This window comes from Carlito syrichta, unplaced genomic scaffold (genome assembly GCF_000164805.1).
Source record: "Carlito syrichta isolate Samal-C Ts95f unplaced genomic scaffold, Tarsius_syrichta-2.0.1 Scaffold303188, whole genome shotgun sequence".
Classification (NCBI taxonomy): Eukaryota; Metazoa; Chordata; class Mammalia; order Primates; family Tarsiidae; genus Carlito; species Carlito syrichta.
The window spans coordinates 139,811-156,746 of record NW_007247284.1 but is presented as its reverse complement, the minus strand read 5'-3'; the positions used below and the strand labels follow the sequence as shown (position 1 = coordinate 156,746).

The following is a 16,936-nucleotide window of genomic DNA, read 5'->3' as shown; positions in this document are numbered from 1 at the left end:
CCATATCTTGAACCAATTTATAATTATACTACTTCTCCAGAGGGAAAAAATAAGTATGCATTTCCTCTTCACCCTTATTGATTACCTATTGTCTCTAGAATCTAGGTCAAGATTCTTCTGGGACTTGAGTGATTCAATTGTGATATATACAAATCCTCTGTTGTAGAGGTAGGATTTTAAATTAATAATCTTAAATGCAGTTAAATGATTAGTTTTGATCTGCGGTCACAAGATTCTCAAAAAGTAGCTAGATTCAATATACCAGCTAATCTGGGAATCACTGTTCTTGAGACATGCTCTCAAACTATGACAGTTTGTTTAATTCTACATAACCTGTGATCTGGGTAGATTTTTCCCCATTATACAGAATTTAAAGCCTTTCTAATCACTAGAAAAACATCAGACAAACCCAAATTGAGAGACATTTCGCAAAATGCCCAGTCAGTACTTTTCAACTGTCAAAGTCATGAAAAACAAAGCAAGACTGAGAAACTATAATATATCAGAAGGGACATGACAGCTAAATGCAATGTAGTATCCAGGAATGTATCCTGGAACAGGAAAAAAAATTAAGGGAATAATTAAGGTGAAATCCAAATAAAGACTTGACTGTAACTTACAATGACAGACCCATGTTGGCTTCTCAGTTTTGACCAATGTGCCATGGTAATGTAAGATGATAAAAGGGAAAACTGAGTGAGCTCTCTATACTTTCTTTAGGAACCATTGTATAAACCTAAAATTGTGTTAAAATAAAAATTTAATTCCAGAACACTTTAAAAGATTGTACTTAAGAAAGGAAGAAATGGTACAGTAATAAAATCATGAACACTATATAACAATTGAGCATAAAACTTTGTTACAAGTATCCTAGAACAATGGAAATGAGTTCACACTGTATTTAACATGCGTTTTAAAAGTACAACTACATTTTTACAAGATATAAAACTACATCAAGGATCTTAACCTGAAAGAATTGGAGCATTCTGTGTCTGGTGTCATGGTGTAACTGGGCTATTCTGACTCCTGATGTAGAAGTGGAGACGTTCTTGCCCCCGCCTTTTCACTTTACCCCCGATGACCCCTAAGTGTCCACAACATGGGCATGGTGTGTCATTCCTTCCCCTTAGCCACTTTTACTCCTCCTGAGCATGAGCATGGGACACTGCCTCCTTCTGACTTGCTTTGCATTCTGCTTTCTCCAAGAGGGCTTAGACGGCAGCAGGGTCTGAGCAGCCTCTGCAGGGAGCTGTTCCTCACCCCTGTGCTGATCACTGTCACACATGTAGGAGCTGATCTCCAACTCTGTTCACAGGAGGATATTCTATGAAGCTGGGGGAGCTGGGACACGAGCCAGGTCTCTATGGAGAGTGGAACCCCTTCGGATAAGGTAATGGAGGGTCTGGGGGTACTCTTTTCAAGCTTACTTTCTTTTCCAATACAGTTCATGCTCCTAAATATTTCATTTGTTCCATCCCACCTGGCAAACTCTCAAATGTCCTTAGTCCAGAGCTAAGCATTGAAATTTCTGTGATTTTATTTATAAAGAACAGCAACTCTCGCACATGTACTCGCTCTCTCTCTCTCTCTCTCTCTCTCCCCTCTCTCTCTCTCTCTCTCTCTCACACACACACACACACACACACACACACACACACACACTTCCAAAACCACTGTTTTGACTCTGAAGCTAGATAATGTGTAATTACAGTGACTGCGTCATCAAAGGCAATCTTGGACATGGTCACTGAAAGCCATCAAAGTTCTCCCATTTGTTTTCTTAAATGTATTCTCTGGAACCCAGATAAGTCTTCTCCCTCCTCTCAGTAGCTTTGTGGTTCCAGTGAACAGTCAGCTTTAAATGATAGACAGGTAGTCTTGTTGGCATGGGGCAAGGAAGATTGAAACTTCACTAGAAATGTAACTGTGAAGAAAACAGTACTTACCAGAACTTTTCAGAGACAGTATTGTTCCTGTGTGGAAGGAAAAGGAGGCTGAGACTTTCTAGTCACAAGCTTAAATAGCCACATGTGGTTGCTAAACTTCAAACTACTGGGAGGGGATCCAATTAAGCGCAGGACCTTTATTGGACTGAGAGAGTTTATAAGCTGGGTAGAGTTAAACTGCTTGGGGAAGAGGGTTAAGCGTTGGCCTCTGGTTTTTATTCTTCATCTTTCCTCCAGATCTCTGCTCAGTCTTTCCCTGAATACATGTTCAATTTAAAAGTCTTTTTCATGAGGGGTATATGCCACCAAGGGAATCCTCCAGATAATCCACTGGAAATCAGAAGAGAATATTAGAACTTCTCTTACACCACACACATACAGATGCATTCAAACTTTTTACCTTGAAACTAGTGGCTGCTGGTTTAAGGAATATTGGTTTTAAGGATACCCACTTGTCAACTGGTTTGAGGCATTTTAGGTCTTTTTCCAGCCCCATTAAAATCTGACAGTAACATACTCTTGTTATCCGGATATTAGGCCTTGATTCTTGCTTAATGGACTTTTTAAAAAGCCAAATTATGTATGTGTACATGTAGTTCTAATCATAGTTGTTTCTTCATTTCCCCAGAGACCAAACATGAAGAATTTAAGCCTTTTATCATTGAGATTTTGATTCATTGGTGCTCCAAAAAGTTGGATAAAATGGAGAGTGATTTTATATCTTATTTTATATTTTTATAGATAAGGTCTTGCTCTGTCATCACCCAAAGTGGAGTGCAGTGGTGTGATCATAGGGCTATGGTAGCCTTGAACTCCTAGCCTTAGGCAATCCTCCCACCTCAGCCTCCCAAGTTGCTAAAACTATAGACATGCTCCACCATACCTGGTCAACTTTTTAAATTTTTTGTGAAGATGAGGTCTTACTCTGTTGCCCAGGCTGGTCTCAAACTTCTGGCCTCAAACAATCCTCCAGCCTTGGCATCCCAAAATGCTGGAATTACAGATGTGAACCACCATACCCAGCCTTAAAGTAATGTTTAAGTTTGACACATATATCTCTTAATAATTTTATTATATCTTAAAGTTGTTTTTTTAATATGAGCAATTATTTTTTTAAAAGATAAATTCTGAATTACAGGTTATTCAGGGAGTAATTTCTCACCTAACACTATGACTTTTGTTGAATGCTAATCTTTTGATGAGGGACAACGAACAGATCGGCATTCGACATAAGATCTCCCTTATCTCAATCCTCTTATCCTGCTTTACTTTTTTTTTCATAGAATTTGTCACCTTCTAACATAAGACAATATTGACTTATTATGCTTGTTTATTGTCTGCATCTCTCTGGCAAGAACAAGCTGCATGGGTATTTTCACTATTTCTCTTGAAGATAGGACTCTTTGTGGTATAAATGTTTGAGTTCAGATGGCACATTTGGAAAAGATTTGCTTTCCCTAAAACAAGTTTCTGTGCAAATAAAAGTTTTACATCCATTTTTTGGTCATTTGCATCTGACACTTCAATGGAGTGAGGGAGAAGTTGGAAACTTAGGACTCCCAGTTATATGAACCATTGACCTGCCTTCATGATCACGTTCCCTGTGGTAAAGAGAGAGGGGTCAAAAGAGAGCATGGTGCTGGGTTGTAGGCAGATGTGAAATAGCACAAGTAAGGAGCCTGGTGCATTGTCCCTTAAGGATGAACACTAGAGGGTCTTAACTCTGCTGGCATGTATAAGAAAGCATGGGATAGGCATTGAACAGGACTTATTTTTGTATAAAGGCAGTTTCTTATCTATTTCATCCACCCAGCTGGAGTGGCAGTAACATCAGATGGGGCCAGCCTTTCCGACTCCGGCATCTCACCACAGGCCACTACCTGGCCTTGACAGAGGACCAAGGCCTTATACTGCAAGACCGGGGAAAGTCAGACACCAAGTCCACAGCTTTCTCTTTTCGGGCATCAAAGGTAAGGTGTGATCAAGTGGACTTTGGCCCTGTTCTAAAACTGAAAGCGCTGAAACCTCCAGGTAGAACTATAACTGAAAAAGGAAGTAGGCTGGAACAAAGTGAAATTAGAAATTAGACCTCAGATAAATACTTTCTTCTTTTATCTTTTGGATTGAGTTCATAGAGGAAAGTGTACCTTAGATAAAGGTTGAAGTCTTGAGCAAGAGGAGACTGGAAAGCTCTAGAAAATTCAAGGCTCACAGCAACAGAAGTGGTTGCTCAGAAGCTGATGAAAAATGTTGTTGTGTTATACATCCTAAGTTGTTTTTAATAACTTCTAACTTACATTCTTCACTCCTGTAAAGCAGTGGTACCATGGAAGCGTTAACTTCATAGCTACATTTGTTTAAATAAAAAAGATGATTTCCTTCAGAATGATGTGGGGAAGACATGATTCTGGACATGACCTCATCTTGTAGTTATTTGTATTATACAGAAAAGTTACTTGTACCTTCCTTGTTCTTTTGTTGTTGTTCTTGCTATCTCTGCTCCCCAGATCACTTAGCATTCTTCTGTTCATTCCCAACCTTCATTAAGAATGGATGCTGAGGTGAGTGGATTGCCTGAGCCTGTGGGTTCAAGACCCGCCTGGTCAACTTGATGAGACCTCATCTCCACAATAAATCAAAAAATTAGCCGGGTCTGGTAGCACGCGCCTGTCGTTCCAGTTACTTGGAAGGCTGAGGCAGAAGGATCGCTGGAGCCCAGCAGGTCGAGGCTGCGGTGGCTGGGAGTGGCCAGTGCACTCCGGTCTGGGCGACAGAGTGAGACTCCAACTCAAAAAAAAAAAAAAAAAAAAGAATGGAGTCAATGGTAGTTAGGTTAACCCCATGTGAATAGCTTTGCCATTTGATGTCTGTATATACAGTTGTTGTTTTTTTTCCCCCACTCCTCCACTTTTAATGGCCAGCCAAGTTTCAACCCTGTATAACTCAGAGCCGGATCTATTTGGATGGTCAGAATCACATACTGAGCTAACTTCTGACAGACAGTTGGATGGTCTGTCACTTTATGATTGTTCTGGAAAGATCACCCAAGCATAAGAAAGGCTCTGCACAGATGTGTGCCTGGATATCAGGAAGTCTACACTTCTTAAGAGTACAGCTTGACATCTCCTTGGGGAACTTCATCTCAAGTTGCATTCTTCTTTGCTCTTTTCCAAAAATAGGTCTTGATTTGTGTTCTCAACATGATTTCAGTCAAGGGTTATTGATGATTCTGTTCGCATAGGATTAGTTGTGAGACTGATGCTGAATTTTTGATGGGGCAGCTCTGCTTCTCAGTGTATCCAATGAAAACAGTGTTTCAGCACTGCTCTACTTGGAAGTAGGAAACTCAGAGTCTTCTTTTCCCCCTCACTTTATGGTTCAATGGTCTTTTTAGACAGAGAAACTCTTTGGCATATAGTTGGTTTTTTGTTTTCTTCAAAATTAGACTTTTTTCACACCTTTATTTCAATTTTTTTTTTTTTTTTTTTAAGTTGGAGTTTCACTCTGTCACCCAGACTGGAGTGCAGTGGCCGCTCCCAGCCACTGCAACCTCGACCTGCTGGGCTCTGGAGATGCTTCCGCCTCAGCCTTCCAAGTGGCTGGAACTACAGGAGCGCGCTACCATGCCCGGCTAATTTTTCGTTTTATTGTAGAGATGACGTCTTACCAAGTTGCCCAGGCAGGTCACGAATATTTCAAATATTTTAAAACATGAGATTCCTGCCAATATCTTCATAAACTCCTCTCAAATATAATCTGCTTCTTTTCTAATGGCATGGTAGTTCCTTGATTCCATTCTGGTTTTCTTTTTTTTTTATTGTTTGAATTAGAATCTCACTCTGTCACTCAGGTTGGAGTGCAGTGGCACGCTCATGGCCACCCCAGCCTCGACCTCCTGGTCTCTGATGATCCTTCTGCCTCAGCCTTCCAAGTAGCCAGAACTATAGGCATGTGCTACCATGCCTGAATAATTTTTGATTTACTGTAGAAACGAGGTCTTGCCAAGTTGCCCAGGCTGGTCTCGAACCTGCAGACTCAGGCAATCCACTCTCCTCAGCCTCTCAAAGAGCTGGGATTCCAGGCTGAGTCACCCAGCCCATTCTTGTTTTCTGAGCACATCTTTATGTTCACATCATTTTCTTTTTTTTAGATTCCCAGCACAAAAAAGATTTTCAATTCCAATACATCTATTTAGTAAACATTTTGGCCTCCAAGAAGTGGTTTAGAGCAGTGCAACTTGCTAAAAGAATCAGTGAAACAAAGTGACATAAAAGTCATAAGAACAGAGAGATAGGATCACATTCTCTCCTAAGAGACAACTGGGACATGGAGTTGGGGTACAGATCAGAGGAGAGGCGTTGGAAGATGAGAAATGCCTTTTCATGGTTAATGACTAAGCAGGTGCCTTTTTAAGAATGCCAGCGAAGTCTTTCTGTATCTGAACACTCTACCCCATTCTTCTAGGCTCACCTGGGATGTGCTGCCCCGGGAAAGAACAATGACCTCAAGGCCTTTACCATTTCAGAAAGGGGATTCTCTTATAGTAGAGGAATCAGGCTGCCTTCCAGGCAGTTGGCAGGATCCTGCTCCAAGGGGATTCTTCCATTCCACTCTTCTCTTGGCTCAGCCTTGTGAAGCATGGCTCACCACTGTTTCCTGGTCTCTGGGGGAAGCAAGAAAAGCTCAGAGCACCATCGAGTCCTTATAACACACCCTTCACTTGGTACTACTTCTGGCCTCTTAAGACACTTTACCCTCCAAAAGCCTATTGCTTGTCTCCCCAAGTCCCTCAGTTTCCATGCACAGTGAGGCTAGCAGCCTACAGCTGAAAAGTCATTGTGGTGCCATGGGAGCGACCAGCATAGCAGAGCAGGAGGAAAAAGTCGCCCATGAGTCATATTGTCCTGTGCTCTTGGCAGTGTGGCTGCATGTCATTGGAGTCACTATGTTAGAGATTTTAAATAACTCTCCCTGCGGTAGTATTCAGTCTGGCTACCTTTATTTCAATTTGAAAAGAACCGAAATTACAATGACCTAGGTTATATGGCAGGTGAAGGTGTGGCTGTGTTCCAACTGGAAATCAGGGCTTCCTTGGGACATTGTGTGGACAGGGCATTTGTCGTCTTAGACTATGAAGTGACCCAAAAAGGAAAACAAAGCCGGGAGCACACAGCTCTGCCATATACAATCCAAATAGCTGTGGGGGGAGAGCACCAGAGAGGCCCTGCTTTCTCTAGACCTCCAGGTGCCTCCTCAGTAAGCATATTCTTACCTTGCTGAGTGTAGGCTCTCTTCCTTAAACACTCACTCTAGTGTGCTTCTCTTCCCTGGGCAATAGTGACATTCCCCAGCAGAAAGAGGTTTGAGACTCTATTTTTCACAGTGTCAGGGCACTGAGTCATCTGGCCAGCTCTTGCCTGTTAACAGGTGGTGTGTGACAGGGCAGATAGCAGACTGTAGCCTAATGGAATTTCAGAACCTGGATGGTGGTGCAGGAGTTTGGTGGACTCTGTGGGAAGGCTGAGGGAGAGGTGGAGACCATGAGCTGTGTCCTATGTGACTGGGGTGAGGGGATGGGAAAGCAGGGTGTTCATCTGATCCTCTGTATGCTGGAGAATCTGAAAAACAGAAAAAGAGACTCCTGGGAGGAGTACTGTTTGGGCTTCTGTCACATGTTTGGGGAGGACTCTGGGTTGTCTGGGCCGTGAGTCATTTGGTAATGATGAGTTTCCCACCCCATATTTTCTGTCAGGTTGTATTAGGCTGTGACAGCTATGACTTCTAGATCGAGGGCTAAGGAACAGCTGCAGGTGCATGTTAATATCCTTAGTAGGCTGCCCTTATGGGAAGATGGCAGTTGCCCCTGTGCGGTCTCGTGTGTGTATGACAAGATGAGGGTGTGACAGCCTTTCTGAAAGGTGTCCAAGTCCAAGCACCAGCTGCAGTTATTGACCCAGCCTAGCTCAAAAAGAATCAAATTGAGTTTTGTGAGAACACTATAAGAAATATAATAATAATGAGCAGGATGTAATCTTGGTCAAGGTCTCCCTTCCCCCTACTTCAGCAGGATGATCCAAATCAAACTGGATGTCTGGGATGTACTGTTGCCTCCAAAATGCAGCATCACCACCCTGTCCCTTTTATCTGAAAGTGGTGTGTTGTGAGACACAGCCTGGTTTCAAAGTCAGTCTAGATCTGGCCTTGACTCCCATCTGCTCTCTATGAGACCTGGAACACAATTCTTAATCTATTTGCGCCCCGTTTGAAGTCTGTCATAAAAGATTCTTTCTGATCCGACCCCTGCCTGCCCTTCCCTTGTGTTTCTTGCCACTTTCATGAGGTTGCCTTACACTGCAACAGACTAAATATTTATCAGCCTTGGAACATGTTATTTTCTTTTCTCCCTGCCAAACCTGTGCCCAGACGCCTTTTGCCCCTCCATACACCACCATAGTAAGAGCCTTCTCATGCTTCCAGGCAACTGTCAGGTGCCCCTTGTGAGAGGAAAACCTGCTCATGTGTTTGCTGCAGCTGTCACCTCCCTGATTGGAAGCACCGGATGACAAGGACCACACATACCTGTCGCTTTATTTTTGCACTCCAGCACTTCACAGTGTATAGTGTGTAGTAAATTTGAAAAATACTTGCTGAAGGGATCCATAAACATGGTCATCCACTGAAATGCAGAGTGAAATCTGCTTCATTCTAGCCTCCAGCATCTTCATAGAGACGTCCTGCCATCCTTGTGTAATCATTTTGCTATCTTAATCTCTCCATACACATCCAATGAGAGAGATTCATTTTACTGTGAACATCGAAAGCAAATTTCTATGAACTTGATTTCATATCATTTTTCCATGGTCTTGACATTGCAAGGCCATTCCCCCAAGGATTGTCAGATAATGTGATTTAATATTTACTCTGGCACGGCAGTACTATCTGTTTAGATGTCAGATCTCAATGTCAGTTACTGAATTTTTTTCAGGGAAGGGTGAATTAATAAATGTTAAAGTAGGCTTTATTACATGTAGCCATTTATTTTATAGCCACTTTTAAAATGCTCTAAAAGCCATTTTAGATGATTATACCATAAGATTGAGAGAATCTCAAATATTGCCTGTTTGATTGTATGAGAACATAAAGTTATTATTGTTCCCAGTCAGAGAAAATTTTTCCTCATTATATAAAAACATGAAATTGAATTTAGTAAACATCAAATATCTGCTATGTGCTAAGCATGGTTTTCTTGGTCAAACGTGACTTCCATACTGGCCTTTCATGTGCCCTTTAACCTCAGCAGTTGTGGCAACCCTACCCAACATGGGGGCTGGGCTCATGGTGCATTAGTCCATGAAATGCTGGTGCAGAAGCAGAGCTGTTTTTGCCAGTCTCCTTGCTTGCTCAATTTTCTCACCAAGTTATCAGTTGAGGGAAGAAGAGGAGACAAGAAAACATAGTAAGAGTCAAAGGTCTAGAGACAATGCCATTTTCTGCAAGTTCATTTAAAATAAAACCTATAAAACATTTAAAATTTTAAATTGATGTGCTTTCTCTAGTCTTCATGGTTCAAAGTAGACCAAATAGAGAAGCAGTCAAGGAAAACCACGGACTTTGAAATGGAAGAAATCTAGGTTTGAACCCTGCTTCTGCCATGTGCTGTTCAGCCTTTCTGTAAATACAGGGATAAAGAAGTGTGTCTTGAAGGGTTCTTGTGAGAATTAAATGAGACCAGGAAGATGATCTAGTCATTTCCTTATCCATAAAATGGAGTAATGCTGCTTACTGAAAGGTGGTGGTGCAGGGATTAAATGAGAAATATGGAGAAGAGAGCCCAGCACCATGACTTCTGCTCAAGAAATGCACCTTCCTTAATAAGGCAGATGAATCTGCTCCCTGGCACCCTGTAAACAGCAGTAGGTCTTCCTCATCTTCCTACCCAGTGGAGGGTTTGTGGCCAGCCTTGGGACCAACCAGGCTCCTAGCCATGTCCTGCAAAGTGAGTGAGTTTGTGTGTGTGTGTGTGTGTGTGTGTGTGTGTGTGTGTGTGTGTGTGTGTGTCCATGTCCTGCAAAGTGAGTGAGTGTGTGTGTGTGTGTGTGTGTGTCCATGTCCTGCAAAGTGAGTGAGTGTGTGTGTGTGTGTGTGTAAGTCAATACTAAAATCTCAAATTCTGGTTGAGAAATTCCAAAGAGGGCTATATGGGCATAGAAATGAACCCAAAAGTTATCCCTCAAAGTTTCTCCAGAGATACCTAAGAAAGAGCAAGCTAACTAGGACTTTCTTGACGGCTCACCCCAGCATCCATTAATGGGCCCTCATCGTCCCATATCTTCTTTTCCTTTGAAACATTTCTGGATGCTTACAGTCTTTGTTGGAAAGATACTTTCTAGTCGTCTTGTTTAATTGTATTAAATACAAATTTCACCCTAACTAATAAGCATGAATTAGGATCTACCTTGTTCTAGATGTTGTTCTAGATGCTTATGCCATGACTTACAACTCAACTATTTCTCATCATATTCATTTTCATTCTGTCATTCATATTGATGTTGTAATGATTATTCTAAGATACAGTCCTTGTGTCTCAGTGACTTTCCTTTACTTGTACTAACTTTTCCCAAGAGCTATTCCAAGCAATGATTCAGGGAGGTGGGGATAGAAATAAGCAAAATGCTGCATTAAGCATGGTTCAGTAGGTTGTTTTGATTTTTTTTTTTTTTTTTTTTTTTGGTGGATGCTAATGTTTACTTTTTACCTTAGGACTAATAAGAGCTTATCCTATTGTAATATTCCCTTTGATTCTTAGAGCAAGATACAGCATTTGTCCAAATACTTCTTTTTCCATAGGAAGTCTGTTAACATTATAAGTTTGAGAAACATGAACCTATAGAATAGAGTTCAGAGTCCTTCATTTTTGCTCATATCCCTTTCTGGATTCCACCCTTCTCCTCACAGTGTGCCCATCTTACTAGCATGCTAGCCCTTTTCACATTCCCCTTTGCTCCTCTCTCTCCTGGCTGATCTTATACCACATATAAATCTTAGGTAAAACCAATCCTAACTTCCCTGGCAGAGTTGTTCTGTCTTACAAACTCCAATTGTACTTTGAATATAGATGATATCATCTTGTGCTTATTGATTTGTATGTATAACTCATAGAGCTTTATGAACCCAAAGCCATTCTTAATAAAGTAGTATATATTTTCAGTATTTTTTATAATAGCTTTAAATAAGTAAAAATCAATATAATTAATTACTTACCTGTGCTAATGGCAATAGTAACCATTCAAATAATTTGTACAAATGACATATGGGCTTTGGAATTATATCTGCTTTTGGATTCTGTTCCTTTACTTACTAGCTATTTGGCTTTGAGCGAGATGCTTAAATTCTGCACACCTCAGTTTTATTATCTATAAAGTAGGATAATAAAACAGTAGGGCCATTGAAAGATTTAGAGAAAATGTAAGTATCATGTGTAATGCATGTTGCTTTGTAGGTCCTCGATAAAGTCACATGGTGGTGTTGTGATTGTAAAGTACTTAGCATCATACCTGGTTCAAACTAAGCACTGGGCAACTATTAGTTCTAGTTCCCTATTTTGTCCTTCTAGAAATCTAAACCAATCTGAAGAGTAGCAACTTGATGATCTGAACCAAGTACTAGCACGACAATTATGATGTGGTCTCAAGCATTTTGTTAAGCTACCAATGGAGGTAGAGGATAATGATCACTGCCTTTCAACACATGGCCAAGTAACCTCCTTCTTGGAATCAACTCATCTGCTAACATAAGCAAGGTTGATGCAGATAAACAGAGATACAAATTGAAGGACTACAGAACAATAAAAACAAATTATTTGCAACCCACTTTAAGGACAGCAATGTGTAGAATACAAAGACAAACAAATTCTAATTTTGCACTCAGGATTTTCAATCTGGCAGGCACAGGAGGCAGCTAGTGTACCAGCAACAACTTCATATGTGTTTTACAATGTAGGTTTAATTACCATTCAGGTATGTTGAAGCCAATAGATTAGGAGATAATTGGCACTGAAAAGATAGTTTGCTACTCACCATTCCCAAGAGGAAGGGGCACACCATATCACACAGGGCCATGTAGGGAAGCACTGGGATAAGTTAGGAGCCAGAGAAAATGAGGAAAAAATTAGGAGTGGTTTTGTGGTTTTTGTGTAAAGGAATGGGCTAGGCAGCATAAGCAGGTTTGGATTGACTAGTCTGACTATGTTCAGCAGGCTCTGGAATATAGGAATTGCTACTAGTTGCCCGATTCCTGGCCCCAGGCAGAGGAATGATGGCTTGGAGGGTAAGAGCTCTATAAAGGAAGCCGTTGGCTTAAGGGCTTTGAATTGGTTTGCATATGAAAGGTGTGCTTGTGGTTGAATCCTTGACTATTTATGGGAATTGGCTAGCTGGAAAGGGCAGTCCTTGCAGGGTCAGCAAAGCCAGTCGGTGAGAGAAGATGCAAGGGTGTCCTCCAGCTTTGGGTGTGGGGAATACATGATGGATGAGATGTTGGGCTGTGTGACTGGATTCACCCTATTCTTTAGAAAGTCTCTATTTTTAGCAGCAGGATGACAAAAGGAACATCAGTTTAGGCTCAAGTCAAAAGGAAATCACCAATTTGCTGTCGACAAAATCAACCTTCATTATAGACCATTTTCATTTCATTACTGATGTGTCTTTATTGTTATTTAGGGTTCAGTTAAATGGTTTCCAGTGTTGATTTTGTCTCTATGTCTTAGTTTTTGTTGTTGCTACTGTTGTTCTTTTAAGTTAAAAGTGGCCACTGTAGGTATTACTGTAGACCTTTGGAAGATGAAGCAAAGACGCAGAAAGATATTCCATCCTATACAGAATAATGATCCATTTGTTTCAGTGACTCTAGAAAATCAGATCCCAGTATTTTTCTTTTGGCAAAGCTATATTTAAATAATGAAAAGTGAGAAAATAAATGGAGTAGCCATGTTCATTGATAGGTTAGAAATATGTATTATTTTAACCAGGAGCTATTTGAGATCATTGTAATTTTTCATATTTAACAGTCATAGTGTGTATTATTTTTATTTCACCACACTGGCTATCATTAGAGAATGGGCTGGAAATTAAAATTTTGGCATCTTTTTAAGTCCTTTTACTGACTTGGGAGTCTATAGATCTGTGGATATTTCTGTGATGAGAATCAAGTATTCATTGCTATGTAGAAAAAATGTATTCTTGACCTGTTGCCTATAGTGAAAATCCCCATATATCAAATCATATTTTCCCATTGGCTTATATTATAAAATCAGAAATATGTGCCTCTAGATATGTTCATTTTGGGGAAAAGGACGTCATATTTAATAATTCAGCCAATGTTCCAACATACATATTGAAAATAAAAAAAGTTTTCTTATAAAGTGTATATTGTGTTCAAAATGATCCTTTAAATTTGTGCGAATAACTAATTTTGCTTTTATAAAGATTTGAAGGAAAAGAAATAGGAGCTGAAATGAAAAGTAAATACATATGAAAGACAAAAATTACTCAGCTATATATATATTTATTCTCTCAATACATGTTCATTAAGTAATTGATAGGTGTTGAAGTCTTTGTATTAGGAATCCAAAATTAATTGAAATTTGTCCTATGCCCTTTATTCTTCCATAGCTTGACAAAAATAAAGTGTCATATAAACAAACACATTCACATTATGATATGCTAAATACTCAGTAGAGGAATGAGACTGTGCTGGGGAAAAACAGCAGAAAAGATTAATTGCTTTCACAGAGAGGGTGACATCTGCACAGGGTTCTGAAGAGTGAGTAGAAGTTTAGAATAGTGAGAAAGAGTACAAACTTAGGAGCTGAACTTCCTGGTTTGAATCCTGGTTATTACTTCTTTTTAAACTAATTTATTTATTATAGAGTTGTGGGGTACAAGTGAGGATGTACTACATAAGTAGGTTGTATGCAGGTGAAGTTTGGACTTCTAGCTGGCCCTCACTCCCCATGGTAGTGGACCAGGTATCCATTATGATGTCATGTGCTCCTTGCCCTCTACCCTCCCTCTCCTAGGAGTGCCCAGTGACTACCGATTCCACCCATGTGCTAATGTGACTAACGATCAGAGCCCACTTATGAGTGACAACATGCAGTATTCAGTCCTTTGTTTCTGTGATAGTTCACTTAATATGATGGTGTCCAACTGCATCCAAGTTGCTGCAAAGGCCTTGATTTTGTTCTTCTTTATGGCTGCATAATATTCCATTGTGTATATCTTCCACATTTCCTTTATCCAGTCCATTTTTCAATGGGCAACAGGGTTGATTCTGTGTTTTTGCTATTGTGAATAGTGCAGGAATAAACATACTTGTGCAGGTGTCTTTTTAGTAGAACAATTTATGTTCCTCCAGCTATATTTCCAGGAGAGGGGTTGCTGGATCGTATGGAAAGTCAATTTTTAGTTCTTTTAGAAATTGTCACAGAGTTTCCCATGGAGGCTTAACTAGCTTACATTCCCACCAACCATGTAGAAGCATTCCCTGTCTCTGCAGCCACTCTAGCACCTGTTGTTTTTTGACTTATTAATGATAGCCATCCTTACTGGAGTTAGGTGATATCTCATTGTAGCTTTGATTTGCATTTCTCTGATGATTAATGAGGCTGAGCATTTTTTCATGTGTCTGTTGGCTGCTTGTATGCCATCTTTTGTAAAGTGTCTGTTCATGTCCTTTGCCCACTTTGTAATAGGGTTGTTTGTTTTTTCCTTTAACTTTGTTTGAGTTCTTTGTATATCCTGGAGGGCTTTGTCAGATGCATAATTTGCAAATATTTTTTTCCATTCTGTGGGTTTTCTCTTTACTCCCTTGATGGTTTCTTTTGCTGTGCAAAAACTTTTCTGTTTGATGAGGTCCCACCTGTCTAGGTTAGCTTTTGTAGCATTCACTTCTGGGGACTTGGTCATGAATTCATTGACTATTCCAATGTCCAGAAAGGTGTTTCCTACATTTTCTTCTAGGATTCTTAAAGTTCGAGGTTTTACATTTAGGTCCTTGATTCATTTTGAGTTGAATTTTGTATATGGTGATAGGTGGGGTCCAGTTTTATTCTTCTGCATGTGGTTAGCCAGTTTTCACCATCAGCTAAATATGGTCCACTTTCCCCCAGTGATTGTTATTGGTGGTTTTGTCAAAGAATAGTTGGTTGAGGGACTGTGTTTTTACATCCAGAATCTCTGTCCTATTTCATTGGTCTATGTGCCTATTCCTGTACCTATACCATGTGAATCCTGGCATTATTTCTTGAATAACCTTGGGCAAATTACTTCCTTCACTTTCTCATCTGTAGAACTTGGATGATGTTTATAGCTACATCAGAGGCTATTTTGAAGAGTTAATACATGTAAAGAACTTAGAACACTGCATTGAGTATGGTAAGGGTTCAATATATATGCTGCTACTGTTCAATCATTAAGAAGAGAGGAATGTTGTCACAAGCAGAGGGAACAGTATGCTGCATTTTTCATTCTGTAAAAAGTTCCAAATACTGCCTGCCTAGTTAATGGCTTTTACAAATGAGCAACTTAATGCAAGATGAGAAAAGAAATGGAAAAGGGGTAGAACCATTCAGATTAGAGCTATGGAGGCCCTGATTGATGAGGAGGGGAAAAAGTTACCATGTATCAGTGGTCTACTTCAAGACACTCTCTTGTGACAGTTACTTCAAGTTGTCACCAAGTTGTTACCTGATGCAAGGGAAGTGCCTTTTATATACTGGAGAATAAGTTACAAAACAGCAACAACTGAAGAAAGAAATACCTTGACTGCAGCACACTACTGAGAAGGCCCTAAGAGACTAATATGCAAATTACTACATTAGCTTATGGCACAGTAGTGCCCCCTACCTACTCAGTCTCCTGTCTCTACAGATTTATATATATATATATATATATATATATATAAATGATATTAAGAGATATGCTTAAACCCCCGAATAAAAGTATTTATGTAGGATAACCATTACAATTATGAAAGATCTCATTTGCAGAAAATAAGTTAATTAATCAGTAATGGTTACTTATTAAGCTATCTAAATCAAGATGAGGAAAGTAAAAAATATAATGGAGGATTATATAAAATTAGAAAAGAAGAGAAAATTTGCTAGCTGCCTCCTTTTTCCATGGATTCAAATAATCACTGAAGCAACCAAACTTGAATGCCACTGATTTTACAATTAACAACACATCAGGGAAGCAACCCTTCCTGAAATCCTGACTTGGACAGGCACATCATGATTATTTTAGTAATCAGTCCCTGGCTTACAGATTCCACACAGGTGATTTGTTTTATATATGAGCTTCTGTTTAATCAGACATGCCTATGTTTGTTTCTTTTTTTGTGAATTAGGAAATCAAGGAGAAATTGGATTCTAGTCATAAGCGAGATATAGAAGGCATGGGAGTTCCAGAAATCAAGTATGGTGATTCCATCTGCTTTGTCCAGCATATAGCCAGTGGACTGTGGGTAACATACAAAGCACAAGATGCCAAAACATCCCGCCTGGGACCTCTGAAAAGAAAGGTAAGGGGTCAGAATGTCTATATACAATTGTTTTACATGGAGTTGGAAGCAACTAAGTAATAGAAGTGATTCTGAGGGTCAGGTGGGCATGATTATGTTTTGCTTCTTACTATCCCAAAGAGTATTCTGTAACAGTTCCTCTAGGGCATTAGCCTAATTTGGTTACTTTGACCCCATCTTCAATTTAAAAAAAAACAGTTAAATACATAGCACATCTGTGAAGAGGAGGTGGCATTTCTTTAATGCACTCTAAAACCTAATCTAAATGACGTTTGTTGGTTTGCTGTCTCGGGATTATCCACATCATTGCTCCCTTCATTTAAGTGAATAATTGAGTTATTGTGCAGTTTTCATAATACACAGACTAAATGGAATCTCTACAGGGGAAATGCAGATTACATAATAACAAA

The 16,936-nt window shown here is 39.8% G+C and overlaps 1 protein-coding gene across 1 annotated transcript in view; it reads left to right on the top strand.

Moving 5' to 3' along the window:
• The window catches only part of LOC103260368 (ryanodine receptor 3-like), a gene marked incomplete at its 3' end in the record, with an annotated part of 179,316 nt that overhangs the window by 44,324 nt on the left and 118,056 nt on the right, over positions 1-16,936 (top strand). The window contains exons 8-10 of the mRNA XM_021712324.1: positions 1,316-1,390; positions 3,760-3,916; positions 16,353-16,526. Of these exons, the coding sequence (XP_021567999.1) occupies positions 1,316-1,390; positions 3,760-3,916; positions 16,353-16,526 (406 nt within the window). The remainder of the gene's footprint in view (positions 1-1,315; positions 1,391-3,759; positions 3,917-16,352; positions 16,527-16,936) is intronic.